We start from the raw sequence: 26,349 nt of genomic DNA, 5'->3' as shown, positions 1-26,349 counted from the left end.
AGGGGACATAAATTCAAGTTACGGGAGGAAATGTTTAGATTAGACTGCAGGAAGTTTTATTTTAGCCAGCAAGTTATAAATTACTGGAATGAGTTGCCTACATGGGTGGTAGAGGCTGACAGTTTGGGGAAATTCAAAGGTCATCTGGATAGTACCTTCGGATCAGGGAAGCGCATAGAATGATAGGTTTAATTTCCTTTTCTTTTATTAATTATTATTATTTTTTTTATCATTGTTTTATCGGTTTTTTTTTTTTTTTTTTTTTTTTTGGCTGGAGCAGCATAAGCCATAGGCTTTCTTGCACCATGCGGCCATTACTAACAGTAAAGATTCAATGTTAAATATTTAATTTTCAAAATTAAATATTATGAATTTTCTTTAATGTCTTCAATATATTGTATAGTTAAGCTAGGAGTCCAAAAAAACACTTGTTTAGCATATTCTATTTTGAGTCATTTGGATCCACTCTGTCTTGCATGCCAGATAAACACAATGGTAGTTGATTGTTACCCACAATAAAAAAATGGCATTGAATAATGGCACGTGAGATACCATATACATAAAAATAATAAATGCTATGCGAGCATGTCTGTTACTCATTCATATCAGCTGGATCAATATAAGTAATACTGCTGTACTATAGTTATATTGAAATTTCTACAAACAGGCCTCAGGGTTGGAAAAATAATGACTCATAATAACTGCAATAAATAAAATAAACCCATACAGTGTATATGATCACTGAATTATGACCACCTACCTTTGTAGGTCCTCCTTTTGCCCTCAGTACAGTGACTATTCGACATGGTATTGATTCAACAAGATGTCGGAAGCATTCGGGAGGTAAGGCCAACCAAGCTGTGTGTAATGCGCCCAGCAATGGCAGGTATTGAGGTGACTGGTGTATCCAGAAACCTGATATGCCTTTCCATAGTGTCCCACAAGTGCTCTATGGGATTGATATCGAGGGAGTTGGGAGGCCAATCGATATGATAGAAGTCAGAACTGTGTTCCTCAAACCATTCCTGCACAACAAGTGCCCGATGGCTCAGTGTATTGTCGTCTTGGAAGACACCATCGGAATTCGGGAAAAAGTGTAACATAGCGGCGTCGTGTACACAGTCAGCAAGCAGTTGACGATAGCGGAGCCCACTGATAAGTTTCACATGCACCAGGGGTCCAAGTTACTGCCAGTGAAACATGCCCCACACCATACAGCTGCCTCCACTAGCCTGCACTTTTGATACCATGCATGACGGATCAAGAGCCTCACACTGTTGATGCCAAATCAATACACAACCATCCACGGTGTGGAGAAATTAACATGACTCATCCAACCAGCACACCTTCTTCCAGTCTTCTAACATCCGATTTGCATGCTCTGTGCACCAGGTGCATCTTTTACGCCGATAAACCTTGGTTAAGAGAGGATGCCGTAGGGGCTGTCTGCTGGTACAGCCCATACATATGAGTGTACAACGCATGGTCATGCCAGATATTGTTCAGGGTTGGCCACTGTTGTATTGGGTAGTCGACTCTTCAACAGTGCTGTGCCTGTTCACCTGTACGAGTCGTCGGACCCGGCACTCACCTCTAACATCAACCTTTCGCTGACCTTTTCAGTTTTGCTGTCAGGTTGTTGTTTGACCATTTTGATGCCAGTCCTGGTACACTTTAACTATGGTGGCTCTCGAACACACCATTTGGGAAATCGAGACACCAGCTCGTTGAGCACCCACAATCTATTCTTTATCAAAGTCTGATAAATCCTTCCTTTTACCCATCACGCTCGGAATGTTACTACCTACTGAACCACTGACACCTTATCTATGCTACGTAGGTCAACTAACTGCACACTCTTGTACCTCACGTGGTCAACAAGTCACATTCAGTTTTCATAGGGGCGGTCATAATTCAGTGATCACTCTCTGAATGAAAATATGACAAAGACTTTAATAAAATAAAATTAAATTACACACAATATTAAACACTGCATATTTAGTATAAATATAGAATACATTGATACCATGGAGTTAACCGCAATAAAAATAATAACTAGATAAAATTAAAAATCTATGAATATTATGGAGTTAAAGCAATAAAAACAACACTGAAGTTTTAAAACGTGACCACCTCCTTTGTCAACTTTAGAGCCATGGTACATCCTTAAATAATCTATATAATATTGCTACACCATAGACAACTTAAAAAAAAAAACTTATAACAGTAGTGTAAAAGGAATCATTTCATTTGTATCTCATATCGTGTTCATCCTTCACAATGAGTTACCATGTATTGCACTACCTCGAATAAGTAAAGTTTCACTAATAGAGAAGACTATAGTTACTTATTCTTGGTGGGCACAACCACCCAGATGGCAACATTTCAAGGCTTGTTTGTATATGTGTAGGATAATAAATATACTGTCCACTTATCCCTATTAGACTCAGAAAAGCAAAAAGTAGAGGGAAAGTTATAGGAGAATAGGAAGAAAAGAAACGGTGAGGAAGAACGAAAGCAACCGTAACTCCTTCAACTCACACCACTCAAACACTCGAAAACAAATGAGAATAGGTAACAACAGTCTTCCCAGTGGAGAAGACTGTTGTTACCTAATCTTGGAAACTCTGCGCCTATCAGGCTCCCCTGGTGACTGTTTCAAAGTTTGTTGGCCTTTCATTGGTTGGTGGGTGGGCAGGTACACTGGTATTGCAAACATGACAACCCGGTTGTGAAGTTAACCTCACAATATGAGAGATACCAAAATGTGTACGCAATAATATTAAAAATGAAACTAAATGCTACAAGACATAACATTTTAAGAGTTTAAGATTATCTATATAATATCGGTGTAGATACATCATAAACAACTCTTAAGGGAAAACATTATGACAGTAGTGATGCCCTTTATATTACTATAGTAGTTTTTTCTTTAAGAGTTGTCTATGGTATATCTACACCGATAATATATATATATATAATTTTAAGCTCTTAAAATGTTATGCCTAGTAGCATTGAGTTTCATTTTTAATCCTTAAATAGCATTAGCATTAGTAGAGGCACATGATGCAAGAAAGCAAGCTTATGCAGCATCAGCCAAAAAAAAAACTTACACTTCACCCCACCGTTTGTTCGAAATACCTGTCCAGCTGAGCCTTAAATTTATTTAGGCTATCAACTTCTACAACAAGGGATGGAAGTCTGTTCAACCAACCAACTACCCTCTGGCTAAAGGCAAATTTCCGCACATCTATCCTACATCTGTCTTTCCTCAATATGAATTTATGCCCTCTCAGGTGATTATTCTGAGCAAGAGGCAGAATCCCATCAGCATTGAGCATGCTCAAACCATTCAAGGTTTTATACACCTCTATCAGATCACCTCGCCAGTGCCTAGTCTCCAGCACTGTAATTTGCAACACTTAAGCCTTTATTCGTAAGAGCAAACCTTTGTTCCATTCACTAACCTTTTTCCCTTCTCTGTACTCGTTCCAGCAGCTCTACACCCTTCTTGAAATGAGGACTCCACACCTCTATACAGTACTCAAGGTGTGGCCTGACCACTGCCTTATACAAGTGAATAATCACCTCCTTATCCCTGCTAGAAAAATGCCTGTATATCATTGATAAGACACCGTGAGCTACTCTTGCAGCCCGTCTGTACTGCTCAGAGAACTTCATATCTGCCTGCACAATTACCCCCAGGTCCTTTTCATTCTCTACCACTGTCAGTGCAATACCACAGAGTTGATGCGTTGCTCTGTGGTTGCTGTTTCCCATGTGTAGTACTTTACATTTGTCAATTTTAAACTTCATTTGCCACCTCTCAGCCCATCTGCCCAACCTTTCCAGATCCTGTTGCAGCAGCATAGCATCAGTAGTGTCCTTAACAACCCTGCCACCTTTTTATCATCTGAAAACTTGGACATTAAGCTTGATATACCATCATCAATATTATTTATAAATACAAAAAACAATAATGGACCCAAACACTGAACCCTGTGGGACTCCACTAATAACATTAGTCCACGATGAGCAGTGTCCATTGATTACCACTCTCTGTCTTCTCCCCCTCAACCACCCCTTTATCCATAGTAGCAATTTGCCTCCAATGCCACACTGCTCTAATTTGTGCAGCAGTCTTCCATGTGCAACAGTATCAAAAGCCTTTGAAAGATCCAAGTATATAATATAAACGTTATTCCCTGCATCCAGTTCTTTTCTGACTGCATCATAGTATCCAATCAAATTGGCCAGGCAAGACTTCCCCTTAACAAAACCATGCTGTGTCCGAGCTATAACTGAAGTCGTGTCTAGATGATCCTGCATTGCTTCCTTAACCAGTGTCTCCATTAATTTTCCTGGAACAGAAGCTAAACTCACAGGTCTATAATTACTTGTGTCAGCCTTTGATTATCCTTTGTGAATTGGGGTCACATTTCCACATCTCCAGTCTATGGGTACCTCCCCTGAATCCAAGAAAGCTCTTATAATTATGGCTAGAGGTTTGCTTACTTCCTTTGCTGCCTCCTTTAATATAACTGGATAGATCCCATCCACCCCAGATGCATTTCTTGTGTTTATCTTCAAAATTTATCCTCCACTTTACTCTCAGTTATTTCAAGATTATCTAGCTAAGTGCCAAAGTTGAATACATCTCTGTCATTCCTCTCGCTGAATAACTCCTCATGTCTGAATGTCGATGCAAAATATTCATTTAGTTTGTTAGCTACCTGAGCAGGATCATCAACAGTTGAACCATCGATATCAAGTGGACCAATCTGATTCATCCCCTTCCTTCTAGAGTTTACATAAGAAAAGAACTCTTTACTGTATTTATTTGCATCCTTTGCCAAAGATTTCTCATGATCTGCCTTCGCTTGCCTAACCTCCTTTGTAACTTGGTTACAGGTCAACTTATATCTATCATAGGCTCCTGTGTCACTGTTCATTTATATGTATCCCAAGCATTTTTCTTCTCTGTCATATGTCTGATTAGTTCATCTGACATCCATTTAGGCCTACACCTTGAATAATATTTCTTATTTGGTATGTAAACCTAGTATCTTCCAAGATAAGTTTTTGAATGCTTCCCATTTTGAATTTGCTGTTGGTAACATCATCACTTGGTCCCACAGTATAGAATTTAAATACTCTAGGACCCTCGTAGTCGCCTTTACCAAAGCAATAAGCCTTCTCTTTACCCCTGATGGTAGTTACCTCTTTGAGTAAATCCCACTTCAGCACACTGTGATCACTGCCACCTAGTGGTTCCTTTATCTGCAGATTCTTAATGGATGAGGAATCACTACTGATAATCAAATCAAGAGTATTACTCCCTCGAGTTCCCTCCCAAACATGCTGATGTTGAAAACAATCATCCAATAAATCCACAAAAGCCTTCCTACTGTGTGAGTGACCAAACCACAAATTCCAGTCAATATCTGGGAAATTAAAATCCCCCATTATGACTCTGATTTACTGGCCTACTCTATTTCCCTGTACAGTTTCTTATTATACTCATCGGAGTCATTAGGCCTATAGCACCCTCTTACTCTCAATTTTGATCTCCCAGTGATTATGTCATACCAAACTGACTCGACACTGCACTGTCCAACAATGTCGCCTGGCTTCACTTCCTTGGATTTTATGTGTTCCTTAACTAATAGCATAACCCATCCTCCCTTCCTATCCTTTCTGTAGACGTTGTACTCCCCAAATTCCAGTTCTGCATTCCTTATATCTGTGTGACACCACGTCTCTGATATCCCATCAATATCCGCCTTTGATGCTTTGAGCAATGCCTCAAATTCATCAAATTTATTTATCAAACTCCTAGTGTTGGTGTACACGCAAGTATACATGCACCTGTACATTTTCTTAGCTACCCTAACACAACCCATGTGTTTACTTGTACACTTGTACCCCAATGATTCCCAGCAGTCTCTGAAATATCCTGCATCTTATTTTCCAGGCTGCTGCTCATTCCAATAGAAGCAGTGCAAGAATCACTTTCTCCACTGCCAGTGGCTACTGTTAATCTATTAGTCCTTGTACCCCCCCCCCCTAAGGTAGCAGTTTTCCGATCCACCTAACACTGCATCGATAATATCAGCAAATATTCTTGCACCTCTTCTATTTAAGTGTATCCCATCCCTGTAGAAGCAATCTCTCCTGTTAACAAGTACAGACCAGGCTAAAAAAATTCTACCCCTTAAGCCTTCCACAATATTTTCCTTAAGCCTTGCACAATATTTTTCGAATTTATCGAAAAGGCTCTCATCATATACTCCCTCCTATCGTGTCCGGGCAGAATTGCAGACACTTTCAAATCCAACCCTAATTCACGGCTTGTTTTTCAACAGTGACCTGTACTTCTTAAGTAATTCTGCCGGTATCCTACTCTTAATATCATTAGTGCCAACGTGTAAACTATATCACCTTTTGTGCTCTTAAAAGATGATATCTGCTCTACGACGTCATCAACCTTTGTCCCTGCCAGACATACCCTGGTCCTGTTTCATCTATCCTTTTTACTAAGCATGTTTCCCGTTTCCCTGACAATAGAGTCACCAACTACTACTACTAGTTCCTGTGGGACCAGAGGATTTTGCCTTCGGGGTTGCCGCTGTGTTGGGTGTTGATGTGGGTAGCTGAGAGCTTGATGGGTCCCCTCACTATAGATCCTTCAAGGGCATCCACCCTGTCCTTCAAGTCTCATATAGGCCATTAACAGCGCTGAGTTGTCGCCTGATTTCGTTACACTCCTTGAATCGCGCACACACAAAGACATCCCCATGGCAATATCATACCGTACCCGATTGTCCATAAACATCATGCAAGCAGTGCATTTTAAAAGGCTGTGATTCAGAGGGCAACTGCCGCCTTCAGTTCTCCTCTGAGCCACAGCACTCCCATTAACTTGAGCCTTTTGCTTTGCTGCTCTGGTCTGAGTCACGATTTCGATTTAATTGCAATAAAATTTAAATTTCAGTACAAAATTATAACCCTAGACTTGTATCCCAACATAGTTATAACACTATATATATTTTTCAGTATCAAATATCACCTAAGAGTTCTGTTTATATAACTTCCGTATCAAGTTATGTATTAATTAATTACGTTACGTTTGTAATCTAAGTCCTGATATTTAGTTAAAAGTACAGTTTAATTGTCAACGAAATTTAACAAAAGTAGTAGATTTTGCTGATTAATTGACAAAATTATATTATATACTATACTAAGCTTCCGCTATCTAGTTCGGGATATAACGTTGTATCGTATAACAGTGGAGCAAATTACGAACGGTAAATCTACGGACACTTAAGAAAATCTTTATTGTACAGTAAAGATACAGATACAATTGTGTGCCCGCCACAGCCAGGAGGCCAGGGGTTTGACAATGATATAGGGTAATATAAAAATATGTACAGTATAAAAATTTGTACAGTATAAAAGATAACATAACAATTAAAAACGTAGCATTAGCCATTCAATAGATATGAGTATGTACATAGTTGTGAGGCAGACAGTACACCAAGGTATGTACACATTCATATGTGTACAAAGCACATATTTAAGCATATTCACACAAGTCAGAATATTTCACAGTGCCAAACTGATGTTCGGTATTGCATTTTCTTGTGAGACAGTTCGTCGATTTGCCTGCGACGTGCCGTTATGCCTCATAGGAGATAGCAGATGGAGATATCGGTATGAGTCGACATCAGTGGCCAAACAAAAGGGGAACAAGTTCGGCCAACGAGCGCCTGTAATTGCGATCAGAAGCGAATTTCTGCAGGTCAACTCCGATCATTAGCAGGGCTTGTACTGTAGGAAGTACTTGTCCAGGTAGGAATCTGTCACTGATCTTCAGCCTGTTCCGTTGTAGCTGAAGAAGAGAGGTGGCTCGTAAGGAAGGAAGTGGAACATGCCACTGGCATATATCCCAGAAGAAGAAGAAAATCTTTATTGTACAGTAAAGATACAATAATGTGCCCGCCACAGCCAGGAGGCCAGGGGCTTGACAATGATATAGGGTAATATAAAAATATGTACAGTATAAAAATTTGTGCAGTATAAAAGATTACATAACAATTAAAAACGTAGCATTAGCCATTCAATAGATATGAGTATGTACATAGATGTGAAGCAGACAGTACACCAAGGTATGTACACGTTCATATGTACAAAGCACATATTTAAGCATATTCACACAAGTCAGAATATTTCACAGTGCCAAATTATTGTTCGGTATTGCATTTTCTTGTGAAGACAGTTCGTCGATTTGCCTGCGACGTGCCGTTATGCGCCCCATAGGAGATAGCAGATGGAGATATCGGTATGAGTCGACATCAGGGGCCAAACAAAAGGGGAACAAGTTCGGCCAACGAGCGCCTGTAATTGCGATCAGAAGCGAATTTCTGCAGGTCAACTCCGATCCGATTAGCAGGGCTTGTACTGTAGGAAGTACTTGTCCAGGTAGGAATCTGTCACTGATCTTCAGCCTGTTCCGTTGTAGCTGAAGAAGAGGGGTGGCTCGTAAGGACGGAAGTGGAACATGCCACTGGCATATATCCCAGAAGTCAGGGGAATTGATTTTTCCAACCAGCATTTTGACTGTGGTCGCAGTTCTCCTCATGCTGATTATTTGAGGCAGCCGCGGGATTTGGAGTTGGTCGGCCATGCTGGTGGTCCTCTGCTGAGGGGGGAGTCGATGCTTGTGGGTTGCCCACTTCAAAATCCAGTATTCACTGGCGAAGATGGGCTTCATGAGAGAAGGTACTGCAGATGCCCATATTTCAGAGGCATACAGAAAGGTAGGATACACAATGGTTTCCAGATATGTGATTGTGGTTCTAGCGTCTGTGTTATGAAGAAGATGTTGACGGGCAATCCAGCGCATTCGGTTGATCTTGCGTAGAACACATTCGATGTGACAGTTGAACCTAAGGTTTGGGTCGAAGGTTACACCGAGATCTTTGTGTTTAGTAACACTTGGAATAACTGCGCCCTGCAGTGAGGGTTGTATGGATGTGGGACACTTCTTCAGAGAAAAAACCATAATAACGGATTTTTGGGGGTTCAGTTTGAGACCGAAATGGTTGAGATGGCTAGAGAAAGCTGTGATTTTATTACAGATTTCCGATGTGATCACTCCCCTGTCAGCTGATGGTGGTATTTGCGTTAGGAACTTTATATCGTCGGCGTAGGTAATGACATCATCTCTGTTACATACAAACGGAATAAGGAGGGCGGTAAAAAGTAACCCCGATAAAACGCCACCTTGCGGCACACCAGCATTGATGGATCGGGTATAGCAGAGGTTACGATGAGTGAGGTACACTGTTCTGTTCCGGAGGAGCGAGTGCAGAAAAGCGAAAACGTCACCTTTGATCCGAAAGAAATTGGTAAGGAGATTCAGAAGGGCTGAGATGTTGAGGCTATCAAAAGCAGCTTCAATATCGGCATAAACAACCGCCATTTCTGATTTGGCCTCAAATGCATTTAAAATCTCCGTTTGGACTGCCAGAAGGTTGGAGACAGTTGATCTATTAGGGAGAACATAATGGAGTTGTTTTGATGATTGTGGAAGAAGATGGCGTGTTATATGCGGAAGAAGGACTTTTTCCAGTAGCTTTAGGAGCGTGGATGCAGTGGAAATCGGTCTGTAATGCTTCGGCTGGCTTGGTAGTTGAACTTTAGGTAGTGGGGCAAGACTGTATTTGCTCCAGGATGCAGGAAACACTCTATGAGAGAGGATGGAGTTGAACAAGTAGAGCAGAGGATCAAGGATGTATGGACTGAGGCACTTTACGATGAAATGTGGGACATTATCGATGCCAGCGGTGCATGACGGACGCAGCGAGTTGATGGCTTGACGAAGCTGCTGTCGATCGATTTGAATGGAAAACAGCTCATCATCTGGACTTGAAATGGGGTCTGGTTGGTAATCATATGGTTGTGTGATGTTGTCTTGGAATCTGGCTACATAGTTGATCCATTCAACTGGATTGAAATTGGAATCTGGTTCAGAGTTACGGGTATATGGCACTTTGCCTTTGGATAAGGTCTTGTCAGTGTATTCTTTAATGGCTTGCGATTTCAGTCTGTTAAACAGTGCTCTAGCTTTGGAGTACTGAGTTCGGTCATATGCTGTACCAGACTGTTTCCATTGTTTATGGAGGGACTGTTTGCACTTGAAACTGTAATTTAGCTCCGAAGACCACCAAGCATTAGTTCTAGCGGAGATACTGACCTGTTTAGCTGCTGAGAACATAGTAACAGTGTGCAACCATCTAGTTAATATGTCTAGAGCCAGTTCCGGATCTCCTGATTCGAGAACTTCCCAGGGAATTAATCTTGTTGCATAAAGGCATCTGTTCGGTTGTAGGAAGGTGGGAGAGATGATGATCTTCCTTTTGACGTAGTGGGAGACATTAAAGTTGGGTGTTGGGAGCTGCAATAGGACTACGATGGGTTCATGATCTGATTCAAAGTGAGTTTCGGGTTTAATGTCGACGCTACATGAACCAGACGATAATATGAGATCCAGGCGATGAAGACCTCTAGTTGGGCCTTCGTTTATGATCCTGAGGCCACTAGGTGCAATCTTAGCCATAAGTGACTCATGAAGATGTTGGAGATTTGGTGGTAAGTTGAAATCTCCACAGATGAGGTGGATAGCAGATGTGTGAAGCGTATTTATTAGCCAGGATGCAATATCATTGATTGTCTGAGCATCGGGGGTTGGGGGTGTATATATTGCACCGAGATCTAATAAGCAAGAGTTGATCTTGACCGTTACTATCACTGCTTCGAATAGATTGGATTTGCTGGAGACTACATGTACGAACTCAAGTCTACTGGCATTTATGATAACAGCAACGCCCCCACCGCAGGTATGAGAGCGGGAAGTGAAGAAGTATTAATTAACTTCCAAATCTCGCTGTCTCAATTCAGAATAACTAACGATCCTGACTAGGTCTATAAGCTACTTATAGAAAATAATTTGATGTATCAATTGGTCAATAAAGCGGCTAAATATGGCTAAAAAACTTCTCGTTCAGTGGAGTGCAACTCGTAACATGTCGATATGATACCCTTACTGATACTTTTATGCAATTACAAGGCCGAGTAAAGAATATATAAAACAGATTAATCAGAAAAACACAAAATAATGCTATGCTACTAAATTTAAATCAAAAGTTTTATAAAAACAATAATTTCAAATCAATAAATAAGAAAATCCACCTAGCGGCTTTTGAACAGACAGACACAATTCCAGCAGAATCCCATCCGTTCAAATCTCAAGGAGACAACGCCCTATTATGCATCCATGGAGAGCAGAAATCCAAACGTTCCCACTGATAAGGCAAACCCCGAGGTCGCAGAGATGGTCTTTACTGTACCCTTTTTTCGAAATAGAATCGTGCCCTGGTAATGGCTCGCATTTAAGACTCATTGCTGTCAGCAAGCATCTCTGCTCCCGCACACTCCATTGATCCTGTTCTACCATCCTCCCTTCTCTTGAATAGATCCAAACAAAGAAATTCGATGGAAGAAGTCGAGAGTTGTTTCGTTTTGGGAAGAGAATGATTAGATTTGGCTGGTGGGTTTAATTTTGTTTTGCATGTGTGAGCAGATGATGACAATTAAGACAGTTGGGCATAAGGGTTCCTTTCAATTAATATAAATATCTATAAATTAATCAGGAAGTGTAAGAAATCCTATTATATAAACACCAGTTAGCTTCTGTCATACACACAAAATATGAATATATATATATATATATATATTACATTAAAGTAAATAAATAGATGGAGGTTTTATGAATATTAATGTGTGAATAGATGTCCAATTCTCACACTTAATAGTTATATATAAAATGAGAAGGAATACACTCTTATAGTTATGTGTTCTTTCTAATATTGTTTAGCTCTAGTATATTTAGGAGATCTCATATTCAAACCAAGGTTTGAATATGAGAGTCCTTGAGGTTGTCACAAATATTCTCTGAGATATGCTAGACAAGCTGTACTTGATACCTGGGAGACTAAAACGCTGATTGAACTGATATTCGGGTGACACTCAAGTCAAATCGACCCATATTTGGCGAAGTCCGGACGGTCTGTGACAACCAAATCCTCGGCTTGCACTTTCACGATGGTGAGACTGTTAGTAATCCTGGGTATAACCTCCATGCACAAGTACATGGTGGTTGATCACCCAGGTGTGAACCAACGTAAACAGGAGTCGAGGTGTAGCGCCCACACCACATGGAGGAATGCCGCCCCTTTATGTTACCAGGCAGTACTAGGGGGTAGATGACTCTCATCAACCAGTGCAATACCACCACTTTGCTTATTGGAGGCTTGCAGTGGTGGAACCCTTGTTTAGTCTCTATAGCTTAGTTCCAGTCAACCCTTCCCTATCTCTTCCATCATGCAGTATGATTGATGACTTTTGAGGTTATGATGAACATCGTGGCGAGATCCAATGTTCCTTACTTCTCGAGGATACAGCTCTAAAACGGTGTTCGCAGGCCGGCCGCTAGTTAGTACACCGGACCGAACCCATTGGTAACTCTCTAACGAGGCTTCCAGATCAGCTAGTGTATAATCTTGTTACCTCTACTCTGCTAGATAGTGACTGGAGGGAGTCAGAGTAGGGTGTATGCCAGGCCAGTTATGTCAAGGATCTGGGTATATTCTTATCGTGGATACGCCATATCCAAAACTTTCATCACTTCATACATCATGTCACACCCACTTTTTCTTACTATTGAATACACCATGAATTGTTAAACTAATAGAGCAAGTTTATCTGCGAAAAGATCTAAACCTCCCAAGCACTTCCTAATTCATCTCACAAATATACCTGTTCTCAATTCAACTCTCAACGATGTCCATTTCCACTTGCAGTCTGCCAAACCCCATGTACTTTTTCTGACAGAATCTCAGTTATCGGTTGATTCAATTTCTGCTCATCTCAGATGCACAAATTATTCGCTGTATGATTCCTTTCGCCTCAAAGGGGGTATTTGTTCATATGTCCGTTCTGATATTCCATGGCAGAGCCTTGGCAATTTGGAATCTCCTCTCTTTGATCTTCTCTGGCTTAAAATCTCTCTACCTGATTGCGTCAAATTCATCTGTTGTCTCGACCATTCTCCCAAATCCACTAACCACTTGGAGTTCTTTGACTTTCTCCAGTCTAACTTTCCGAACAGTGAGGTAATTTCCCTTGGTGATTTTAACGTTCACAACCTTCACCTGGCTCCCGTTTTCTATTCAGACCGACCCAGCTGGTCGAGATGATGAGGCTTTTGCAATTATTAATGAACTTGCACAGATTGTTCATTAACCTACAAGAATACCAGACAATCCTAATCACACAGTCCATACGCTTGATCTTTTTGTCACAAACAACTCTTTAGCATTAGCATTAGTACAGGCATATGATGCAATAAAGCAAGCTTATGCATCAGCCAAGAAAAAAAAAAAAAAAAAAAACCCTTCCACTTCACCCCTCCGTTCGTTCGAAATACCTGTCCAGCTGAGCTTTAAATTTATTTAGGCTATCAACTTCCAAAACAAGGGAAGGACGTCTGTTCCACCAACTAACTACCCGATGGCTAAAGGCAATTTTCCGCACATCTATCCTACATCTGTCTTTCCTCAAATTGAATTTATGCCCTCTCAGGTGATTATTCTGAGCAAGAGGCAGTATCCCATCAGCATTGAGCATGCTCAAACCATTCAAGGCTTTGTATACCTCTATCAGATCCCCTCACCGGTGCCTGGTCTCCAGACACTGTAATTTGTAAAACGTAAGCCTTTCTTCATAAGAGCAACCCTTCGTTCCGTTCACTAACCTTATTGCCCTTCTCTGTACTCGATCCATCAGCTCGACATCCTTCTTGAAATGAGGCCTCCAGACCTGCATACAGTACTCAAGGTGCGGCCTGACCATTGCCTGATACAAGGGAATAATCATCTCTCTATCCCTGCTAGAAAAATTCCTATATATCATTGTTAAGACACCATGAGCTACACTTGCAGCCCGTCTGCACTGCTCAGAGAAATTCATATCTGCCTGCACAATTACCCTCAAGGTCCTTTTCATTCTCTTCCACAGTCAGTGTAGTACCACAGAGTTGATACGTTGCTCTGGCGTTGTTCTTTCCCATATGTAGTACTTTACATTTGTCAATGTTAAACTTCATTTTCCACCTCTCAGCCCATCTGCTCAACTTTTCCAGATCCTCTTCCAGCAGCATAACGTCAGTAGAGTCCTAAACAACCCTGCCAACCTTTGTATCGTCTGCAAACTTGGACATTAAGCTTGATATACCACCACCAATATTATTTATAATTAAAGAAACAACAATGGACCCAACACTGAACCCTGAGGGACTCCACTAATAGTATTAGTCCACGATCAGCAGTGTCCATTAATTACTACTCTCTGTCTTCTACCACAAAACCATCCCTTTATCCATAGCAACAATTTGCCACCAGTGCCACACTGCTCCAATTTGTGGAGCTGTCTTCCATGTGCAACAGTATCAAAAGCCTTTCTAAGATCCAAATATATAATATCAAAGTTATTCCCTGCATCCAATTCTTTTGTGACTACATCAAAGTATCCAATCAAATTGGTCAGGCAAGACCTTCCCTTAACAAAATCATGCTGTGTCTGAGCTATAAGTGAATTCTTTTCAAGATGTACCTGCAATGCTTCTTTAACCAGTGCTTCCATTAATTTTCCTGGAACAGAAGTTAAACTCAAAGGTCTATAATTATTTGTGTCTGCCTTTAATCCTCCTTTGTGAATTGGGGATACATTTGCACATCTCCAGTCTGTGGGTACCTCGCCTGAGTCCAAGGAAGCTCTCATAATTATGGCTAACGGATTGCTTACTTCCTTTGCTGCCTCCTTTAATATAACTGGATAGATCCAGTCAAATTGGTCAGGCAAGACCTTCCCTTAACAAAATCATGCTGTGTCTCAGCTATAAGTGAATTCTTGTCAAGATGAACCTGCAATGCTTCTTTAACCAGTGCTTCCATTAATCCACCCCAGGTGCTTTTCTTGTATTTATCTTCAACAATTTCTCCCCCATTTTACTCTCAATTATTACAAGATCATCTAGCTAACTGCAAGTGTTTACTTCAACTATGTCATTCCCCTTCCTGAATAACTCCTCGGGTGTGTAGATGCAAAATATTGATTTAGTATGTCAGCTACCTGAGCAGGATCATGAACAGTTTAACCATCGATATCAAGTGGGCCAATCTGATTCATCCCTTTCCTTCTAGAGGTTACATAAGTAAAGAACTCCTTGCTGTGTTTCTTTGCATCCCTTGCCAAATATTTCTCGTAATCTGCCTTCGCCTGCCTAACCTCCTTTGTAACTTGGATAGAGATCAGCTTATATCTATCATAGGCTCTGTGTCACATATTAATTTATGTGTATCCCATGCATTTTATTTCACTGTCATATGTCTCATTAGTTCATTTGACATCCATTTAGGCCTTCGACTTCAACAATATTTCTTAGTTTGTATGTAAAGCCAGTAGCTTTCAAGATACGTTCTTTGAATGTTCCCCATTTTGAGTTTGCTGTTTGTAACATCATCAGTTGGTCCCACTGTATAGAATTTAAATACTGTCTCAGACCATCGTAGTCGCCTTTACGAAAGTAATAACCCTTCCCTTTACCCCTGATGATAGTTACCTCCTGACGTAGCCCAGTGGTCAGGAGCGAGGGTGCATAGAACGCGTTCCTTGAGTGCACCGGGGTTCAAGCCCGTGAGTACTAAATACGATAAATATTTGTATTGACGATTTATTGTAAACTCTACTGACTTGGTTGTCGTGCCGGAGTATAAACCGAAAATTTATTTATTTATCCTTGAGTAAATCCCACTTCAGCACGCTGTGATCACTGCCACCTAGTGGTTCCACTATCTGCAGATTCTTAATGCATGAAGAATCATTATTGATAATCAAATCAAGAGTATTGCTCCCTCTAGTTGCCTCCCGAACATGCTGATTTAGAAAACAATCATCTAATAAATCCACAAAAGCCTTGCTAGTGTGTGAGTAACCAACCAACAAATTCCAGTCAATATCTGGGAAATTAAAATTCCCCATTATAAGACCCTCTGATTTACTGGCCCACTGTATTTCCCTGTACAGTTTCTTATTATACTCATCAGAGTCATTAGGCCTATAGCACACTCCTACTCTCAATTTTGATCTCCCAATGCTTATGTCACATAAAACTGATTCGACACTGCACTGTCCAGCGATGTCGACTGGCATCACTTCCTTGAATTTTATGTTTTTCTTAACTAATAGCATAACCCCTCCTCCCTTCCTGTCCTGTGTATCCTTTCTGTAGACGTTGTACTCCCCAAATTCCAGTTCTGCATTAATTATTAGTATGACACCACGTCTCTGATATCCCAACAATATCCGCCTTTGATGCTTCGAGCAATACCTCAAATTCATCAAATTTATTTACTAAACTCCTAGCATCGGTGTACATTCAAGTATACATGCACCTGTTCTTTTTCTTAGCTACTCTAACACAACCCATGTGTTTACTTGTACCGCAATGCCTCCCAGCAGTCTCTGAAATATCCTGCATCTTATTTTCCGGGCTGCTGCTCATTCCAACAGGAGCAGTGCAAGAATCTCTTTCACTTCTGCCAGTCACTTCTAAGTACCCGGTCGATCTGAAAGGTCCTTTAGGCACTTCAGATAACCACATGGTGATCATCTCTTCTCCAATCAACCTTTATTTCATGGCTATTCCCAACCTCATGTTGTTTGGCATTACAAGAATGCAAAATGGGTTGACCTGCGAGACTTCTTTTCTTCTTTTCCTTGGTCGGATTATTGTTTCAAAACTTCTGATGTCAACGTTTGCTCAGATCGTGTCAGTGAAATTATTCTTGCAGGAATGGAATCCTTTATCCCACACCCCACTTTAAAATCTCGTCCTTTAAATAAACTTTTGTTTTCCAACACATATGCCAGGGCTGTTCAAGAGAAGGATGTTGCATATCGTAATTGGCTTGTTTCTAATTTTCAGTTTCATTTTCTGCCTACACCGTGGCTCGCAACAATTGTAAAGCAGTTATTAATCAATCCAAACTAGAGTTTGATCAGGCTAAGGGTAGTAAGCTTGCTTCTTGCCCTAATGGTAGCTGAGCATTCTGGTCTTTTGCCAAAGCTATTTGCCGCAACTTTTGCCCATCTCTGCTCCCACCTCTGTCCAAACCAGATTGTTCTGTTGTCACTTCAGCCAAGGATAAAGCTGAACTGCTAGCATCCGATTTTTCTTCCAACTCATATATTAATGATCTTGGAAAAACACCTCCCACCATTCCCATCACGCTCCATTCAATGCCTCTTGTGGTCTTCCGTCAAAACGATTTCAGAAGGATTTTGACGAATCCTGATGGTAAGAAAGCTCCAGGTACCGATGGTATTTCTCCACTTGTTCTCAAAACCTGTGCTCCTGAACTTACTTCTATTCTTTGCTGCCTTTTTTCACTTTCTTATTCCAAAGGTGTTTTTTTTTTTTTTCTGCTTGGAAATTTGCTCATATCTAGCCAGTTCCTGAAAAGGGGTGACAAATCCTTTCCATCCAATTATCGTCCCATTGGAATTACTTCTACTTTTTGTAAAGTAATGGAAAAATGAATTATCCGCCAACTCTTAAACTACCTAGAAACCTTCCGCCTGATCAACGATCGCCAGTATGGATTTCGTCAGTGTCGATCCACTAGTGATATTCTGGCTTATGTTACCCATTTATGGATTTATTCAATGGAAACGTTCGGTGAAACACAATCACTTTGAGATGGTGTTTGGATTAAAGGTCTTCTAAACAAGCTTCCATCTTATGGTTTTCCAACTGTTTTTTTTTGTAATTGGTTATCCATTTTTCTCTCTGATCGCTCACTGACTATTAGCATTAGCATTAGTAGAGGCATTTGATGCAAGAAAGCAAGCTTATGCAGAAACAGCAAAAAAAAAAAAAATCCACTTCCACTTCACCCCTCTGTTCGTTCGAAATACCTGTCCAGCTGAGCCTTAAATTTATTTAGGCTATAAACTTCCACGACAAGGGATGGAAGTCCGTTCCACCAACCAACCACCCGCTGGCTAAAGGCAAATTTCCGCACATCTATCCTACATCTGTCTTTCCTCAATTTGAATTTATGCCCTCTCAGGTGATTATTCTGAGCGAGAGGAAAACTCCCATCAGCATTGAGCATGCTCAAACCATTCAAGGCTTTATACACCTCTATCAGATCACCTCGCTGGTGCCTAGTCTCCAGACACTGTAATTTGCAAAATTTAAGCCTTTCTTCGTAAGAGCACCCCTTTGTTCCAATCACTAACCTTGTTGCCCTTCTCTGTACTCGTTCCAGCAGCTCTACATCCTTCTTGAAATGAGGCCTCCAGACCTGTATACAGTACTCTAAGTGTGGCCTGACCATTGCCTTATACAAGGGAATAATCACCTACTTATCCATGCCAGAAAAATTCCTGTATATCATTGACAATACACCATTAGCTACTCTTCCAGCCCGTCTGCACTGCTCAGAGAACATCATATCTGCCTGCACAACCACCCCCAGGTCACTTTCATTCTCTACCACTGTCAGTGTAGTACCACAGATTTGATACGTTGCTCTGGGGTTGCTGTTTCCCATGTGTAGTACTTTACATTTGTCAATTTTAAACTTCATTTGCCACCTCTCAGCCCATCTGCACAACCTTTCCAGATCCTTTTGCAGCAGCATAGTATCAGTAGTGTCCTTGACAACCCTGCCTATCGTCTGCAAACTTCGACATTAAGCTTGATATACCATCATCAATATCATTTATGAATACAGAAAACGAAAATGGACCCAACACTGAGCCCTGAGGGACTCCACTAATAACATTAGTCCACGACGAGCAGTGTCCATTGATTACCACTCTCTGTCTTTTCTCCCTCAGCCACTCCTTTATCCACAGCAGCAATTTGCCTCCAATGTCACACTGCTCCAATTTGTGCAGCAGTCTTCCATGTGCAACAGTATCAAAAGCCTTTCTAAGATCCAAGTATATAATATCAAAGTTATTCCCTGCATCCAGTTCCTTTGTGACTGCATCATAGTATCCGATCAAATTGGTCAGGCAAGACTTCCCCTTAACAAAACCACGCTGTGTCCGAGCTATAACTGAAGTCTTGTATAAATGATCCTGCAATGCTTCTTTAACTAGTGCCTCCATTAATTTTCCTGGAACAGAAGTTACACTCACAGGTCTATAATTACTTGCGTCAGCCTTTGACCCTCCTTTGTGAATTGGGGTCACATTTGCACATCTCCAGTCTATGGGTACCTCCCCTGAATCCAAGGAAGCTCTCATAATTATGGATAGTGGTTTGCTTACTTCCTCTGCTGCCTCCTTTAATATAACTGGATAGATCCCCTCCACCCCGGATGCCTTTCTTGTGTTTATCTTCAACAATTTCTACTCCACTTTACACTCAGTTATTACAAGATTCTCTAGCTTACTGCTAGAGTTGAATACACCTCTAGCTTTCCATTCGCTAAATAACTCCTAAGTGAATGTCGATGCAAAATATTCATTTAGTTTGTTAGCTACCTGAGCAGGATCATCAACAGTTGACCCATCGATATCAAGTGGACCAATCTGATTCATCCCCTTCCTTCTAGAGTTTACATAAGTAAAGAACTCTTTGCTGTTTTTCTTTGCATCCCTTGCCAAAGATTTCTCGTAATCTGCTTTCGCCTGCCTAACCTCCTTTGTAACTTGGTTACAGATCAACTTGTATCTATCATAGGCTTCTGTGTCACGTGTTAATTTGTATGTATCCCATGCATTTTTCTTCTCTGCCATATGCCTCATTAGTTCATCTGACATCCATTTAGGCCTAAACCTTGAACAATATTTCTTAGTTGGTATGTAAAGCCTAGTAGCTTCCAAGATAAGTTCTTTGAATGCTTCCCATTTTGCATTTGCTGTTGGTAACATCATCAGTTGGTCCCACTGAATAGAATTTAAATACTGTCTCAGTCCATCGTAGTCGCCTTTGCGAAAGCAATAACCCTTCCCTGTACCCCTAATGGTAGTTACCTCTTTGAGTAAATCCCACTTCAGCACACTGTGATCACTGCCACCTAGTGGTTCCTTTATCTGCAGATTCTTAATGCATGAAGAATCACTGCTGATAATCAAATCAAGAGTATTCCTCCCTCTAGTTGCCTCCCGAACATGCTGATGTAGAAAACAATCATCCAATAAATCCACAAAAGCCTTGCTAGTGTGTGAGTGACCAGCCCCCAAATTCCAGTCGATATCTGGGAAATTAAAATCTCCCATTATAGGACTCTCTGATTTACTGGCCCACTCTATTTCCCTGTACAGTTTCTTATTATACTAATCAGAGTTATTAGGCCTATAGCACACTCCTACTCTCAATTTTGATCTCCCAATGCTTATGTCACACCAAACTGACTCGACACTGCACTGTCCAGCGATGTCCACTGGCTTCACTTCCTTGGATTTTATGTTTTTCTTAACTAATAGCATAACCCCTCCTCCCTTCCTATCCAGTCTATCCTTTCTGTAGATGTTGTACTCGCCAAATTCCAGTTCTGCATTCCTTATATCTGTGTAACACCACTTCTCTGTTATCCCAACAATATCTGCCTTTGATGTTTCGAGCAATACCTCAAATTCAAATTTATTTACTAAACTCCTAGCACTGGTGTAAACGCAAGTATACATGTGCACCTATTTCTATTCTTAGCTACCCTAACACAAGCCATGTGTTTACTTGTACCGCAATGACTCCCAGCAGTCTCTGATATATCCTGCATCTTGTTTTTCAGGCTTCTGCTCCTTCCAATAGAAGCAGTGCAAGAATCTCTTTCACCTCTGCCATTGGCTACTGTTAATCTATTCGTCTTTGTCTCCCCCCCAAGCTAGCACAGTTTTCCGACCCACCTAACACTGCCTCGATAGCAACAGCAAATATTCTTGCACCCTTTCTATTTAAGTGTATTCCATCCCTGTAGAAACAATCTGCCCTGTTAACAAGTCCAGACCAGGCTGAAAAAAAGTCTGGCCCTTGAGCCTTGCACAATCTTTCCAGGGCCGAATTGATCGTAAAGGCTCTCATCATATACTCCCTCCTATTGTGTCTGGGCAGAATTGCAGACACTTTCAAATTCAACCCTATTTCACGGCTTTTTTTCAACAGTGACCTGTACTTGTTAAGCAATTCTGCCGGTCTCCTACTCTTGTTATGGGTTATGGTTGTCCCGCAGCAAGAGTTCCTACTCTTGTTACGGGTTATGGTAGAAGATCTCTGTCTTCTAACTTCTCCACTAATGCCGGTATTTCCCCCAAGGTTCAATTCTTTCTCCCACTCTTTTCCTCTTGTATATTAATGACCTTCTTCCATTGACTTTAAATCCTATCCATAGTTTTGCCGAAGACAGCACATTGCATTCTACTTTTTATTTTGAGAAAACTTGTCCTGCTCAATCAGTTTCAACTTCTCGAAAATCTGCTACCAATTCCTCAAATGCCGATCTTCAGGCAATGCTCCAGTGGGGCAAAGACAACTTAGTTGATTTGAACCCTTCTAAAACTCAGTCTTGTCTTATATCTCGCAAAAAGGATTCTTCTGCTCCTATGCTTATCTTTAGTGACACTCCGATTTCTAGGCAAAATGATATATCTCTTTTGGGGATTACCCTGACTTCTAATCTCTCTTGGCACAAGCACATTACAAATATTGCTTCCTCTGCATCTAAAAAACTTGGTTTTCTCTTTTTCTCAGCGTTACTTTTCTTCCAAACAGCTGCTCACTCTATATAAATCGTAAATCCGCCCAGCAATGGAATATTGTTCGCACATCTGGGGTGGTGCCCCCAAAACCTCTCGCAGGCTTCTTGATTCCATTCAGAAGAGGGCAGTTAGGTTAATTAATGATTCATCTCTAACAGAGTGTCTCCACTCTCTGTCTCATAGACGTGCTGTTTCTGCTGCATGCCTCTTCTACAGATACTTCCATGGGCACTGTTCTTCTGAATTGGCTTCTATAATTCACGCTCTCTCTTTCAAAACAGTCCGAACACATGCCGCCACCAGCCAACATCCATTTTCTCTCCAACTTCAAACTCACAGAACCAACTTTTCATCTTCCTCATTTGTTCATTCAACTGCCGTTTTCTGGAACATCCTTCCTTCGTACGTATTTCCTGAAAATTACAGTCTACAGAAGTTCAAGTCCAGTGTCAACAAATATCTTCTTTCGGCTACTCAATCTCCAACCCAAGGACGGTACTAAGTACTATAGGTTCTAATACCTTTCGTGTTTGGGGTTTACAAAAAAAAAAAAAAAACAAAAAAAAAACGTTGTTTTATTAAAGCTAACACCAGGAATAGATGGTTTCTTAGGAAACACAATTTAAGTATAGTTACAGTATCTGTATTGAAGCACAGTTACTAATATGATTATGTGCTTAGATAGAAAAACAGCATATAATATATATATGATATGTGGTTACAATGAAATATGGTATAAAAATGTTATATGTATATTCTTTTAGCTGTCAATAAATCTTATTATGTTTGTTTTTGAAATTTATATCTCCCACTGTCATCATTCTCATAAACACCAGAGATGAACAAAGAAGAGTTTATTTGGCACAAAGGATTTCATTAACGGGTCCTTGGTTATTTCACAATGCTCAGTTCAAACCGCATTTCTTAATGGGAAAATTAATTCTTATTAAGAAACCAGAGTTTCTTAATGGTTTCTTAAGAAACCAATCTAGACAAGCACCATTTGTTTTGATGACACTCAGAAATATAGGAAGGCGGCTACTTTCCAAAGAATACAAGACAGTAGAGAGAGAGAGAGAAACAACATCCCAAATGTTTAATCCCAAACATCAGTTTCATTTGACTAACCTTTGTATCTTACCTGTTGGCAGGGTTGTCAAGGACACTACTGACACTATGCTGCTGCAACAGGATCTGGAAAGGTTGAGCAGATGGGCTGAGAGGTGGCAAATGAAGTTTAACATTGACAAATGTAAAGTACTACACATGGGAAACAGCAACCCCAGAGCAACGTATCAACTCTGTGGTACAACCCTGACAGTGGTAGAGAATGAAAGGGACTTGGGGGTGGTTGTGCAGGCAGATATGAAGTTCTCTGAGCAGTGCAGACGGGCTGCAAGAGTAGCTCATGGAGTATTGTCAATGATATACAGGAATTTTTCCAGCAGGGATAAGGAGGTGATTATTCCATTGTATAAGGCGATGGTCAGGCCACACCTAGAGTACTGTATACAGGTCTGGAGGCCTCATTTCAAGAAGGATGTAGAGCTGCTGGAACGAGTACAGAGAAGGGCAACAAGATTAGTGAATGGAACAAAGGGGTGCTCTTACGAAGAAAGGCTTAAGTTTTGCAAATTACAGTGTCTGGAGACTAGGCACCAGCGAGGTGATCTGATAGAGGTGTATAAAGCCTTGAATGGTTTAAGCATGCTCAATGCTGATGGGATTCTTCCTCTAGCTCAGAAAAATCACCTGAGAGGGCATAAATTCAAATTGAGGAAAGACAGATGTAGGATAGACGTGCGGAAATTTGCCTTTAGCCAGCGGGTGGTTGGTTGGTGGAACAGACTTCCATCCCTTGTGGTGGAGGTTGATAGCCTAAATAAGTTTAAGGCTCAGCTGGACATGTATTTTGAACGAACAGGGGGGTGAAGTGGAAGTGGTTTTTTTTTTTTTTTTTTTTTGGCTGATGCTACATAAGCTTGCTTTCTTGCATCAAATGCCTCTACTAATGCTAATGCTAATGCTAATACTAAAATATAGGAAGGCGGCTACTTTCCAAAGAATACAAGACAGTAGAGAGAGAGAGAGAAACAACATCCCAAATGTTTAATCCCAAACATCAGTTTCATTTGACTAACCTTTGTATCTTACCTGTGGTATTGGTCTCTTTAGTAGTTGATATGCTGACAATAGGTTAACACCATATTTATTGGCATCTGATGAACAAGCAATATCCAAGAGAAATTCAAAAGTTTCCTTACACCAGTATCTGTATAATAAAAAAATCTATATCAATTCATACACACAAACTCAGCAGACAAAAGTTAAGATAATAAATATTATAGAAGTACAATAATTTGCAAAAATACTGATACAATGAAATTTGGTATAGAATGCCATTAAATTATAGGTGTGAATGTATGGGTAAAGCGCATCATTTCTAAAATATGCAAATTAGTTCATATGCATCTAAAGATGCATATGAACTAATTTGCATATGAATATCGAGTAAAACTTTTGACACTGTTGAGCATGGAAGACTGTTGTAAAAATTGGAGCAGAATGGTATTAAGGGTAAGTTGCTACAATGGATAAAAGGATGGTTGAGTGGGAGAAGACAGAGGATGGAAATCAATGGATGCTGGTCTTCATGGACTAATGTTATTAGTGGTGTCCCACAGGGTTCAGTGTTGGTACCCAATATTAATCAATGGAAATCAATGGATGCTGGTCTTCATGGACTAATGTTATTAGTGGTGTCCCACAGGGTTCAGTGTTGGTACCCAATATTAATTGGGGCAGCTTTCTGTAATCCTGACTTCATACAACACTCAAGATGGATTATGCTGTTAATGAAGAGTCAAAAAATTGCTGAAAATGAAGAATACGAGAAGAAGAAGGAGACGAGAGCACACGAGAACAGGTGAAGTTTTTACAGCTCCAGCTGATAGAGTAGTCTTTCTTAAATTTTTTCTTTTTTATTGACTTAAATTGGCATATTAATTTATTTTCTATAAGTAGCTTTATATTCCTAGTAATGATATTTAGTTTAATTTTAACTTAGAGATTTTGTAGGTTATTACTTAGTATTTAATCCACGTGTTGGAGAAGTTTTTGCAGCTCCCGCAAATGCTAAGTTTTTAATTATATTCAGCTGTTTTATTGATTTAATTGTTATATTAAATTATTTTCTCTAAGTAGCTTATAGAACTCGTCAAGCTCTGTGGTTTATTTTGAATTTAGATAGTGCAATTTTGAAAGTTAATTAATACAATTATTATTATGACGTGGTTACCAAGGAACTGAATGCAAAAAATAATTTTGATATCATATATTTGGATTGGATTTCAGGAAAACTTTTGACACTGTTGAGCATGGAAGACTGTTGTAAAAATTGGAGCAGAATGGTATTAAGGGTAAGTTGCTACAATGGATAAAAGGATGGTTGAGTGGGAGAAGACAGAGGATGGAAATCAGTGGATGCTGGTCTTCATGGACTAATGTTATTAGTGGTGTCCCACAGGGTTCAGTGTTGGGTCCACTGTTGTTTTGTATATTTATCAATGACATTGATGAAGGTTTAGTGTCGAAGTTTGCAGATGATACAAAGGTTGGCAAGGTTTTTAATGACAGTAATGGCAGTGTGCTACTGCAACAGGATCTAGAAAATTTGGGCAGATGGGCTAAGAAGTGGTAACTGAAGTTTAACCTTGGCAAATGCAAAGTACTGCATATGGGTAAAACCCCAGAGAAACGTACCAAATGTGTGGTACTAAACTTAAGGTGGAAGAAAATGAAAAAAATCCGGGAGTAATTGAGCAGTCAGATATGAAGTTTTCTGAGCAATGGAACCAGGCTGCCAGGGCAGGTCATGGGGTTTTGTCAATGATATATAGGAATTTCGCTAGCAGGGAAAAGGAGGTGATTGTCCCTCTGTATAAGGCAATGGTCAGGCCAAGCATTGATTACTGTGTACAGCTCTGGAGGCCTCATTTTAGGAAGGATGTAGATTTGCTTGAGCGTATAAAGAAGGAATGAAGGGATCCTCTTACCAAGAGAGGCTTAAGTTCTGCAAATTGCGGTGGCTGGAGACTAGGCACCTGCGCGGTGATCTGATTGAGCCTTGAATGGGTTGAGCACGCTGAATTCTGATGGGATCCTTCCATTTGTTCAGATTACGAACCTAAGTGGGCATAAATTCAAATTAAGAAAGGATAGATGTAAAATACATGTGCGGAAATTTGCGTTTAGCCAGCGGGTGGTTAATTGCTGGAACAAACTTCCATCTGTCGTTGTGGAAGTTGATAGGTTAAATAAATGTAAGGAGGAACTGGACAGGCATTTGGAGGGAATGGTGTGATATATATATATATATATATATATATATATATATATATATATATATATATATATATATATATATATATTTTTTTTTTTTTTTTTTTTTTG

General features: G+C 40.3%; 1 protein-coding gene across 1 annotated transcript in view; it reads right to left on the bottom strand.

The window, feature by feature from the left end:
- Daao2 (D-amino acid oxidase 2) overlaps positions 1 to 26,349 on the bottom strand; it is a 547,438-nt gene that overhangs the window by 343,287 nt on the left and 177,802 nt on the right. The window contains exon 3 of the mRNA XM_090380937.1: positions 24,052 to 24,169. Within this exon, the coding sequence (XP_090237063.1) occupies positions 24,052 to 24,169 (118 nt within the window). The remainder of the gene's footprint in view (positions 1 to 24,051; positions 24,170 to 26,349) is intronic.

This window comes from Mastigoproctus giganteus, chromosome 9 (assembly GCF_048544385.1).
Source record: "Mastigoproctus giganteus isolate SK-2022 chromosome 9, ASM4854438v1, whole genome shotgun sequence".
NCBI classification, from domain to species: domain Eukaryota; kingdom Metazoa; phylum Arthropoda; class Arachnida; order Uropygi; family Thelyphonidae; genus Mastigoproctus; species Mastigoproctus giganteus.
Note: the sequence above shows the minus strand (reverse complement) of the source record. Positions and strands in the feature narration are given on the sequence as shown.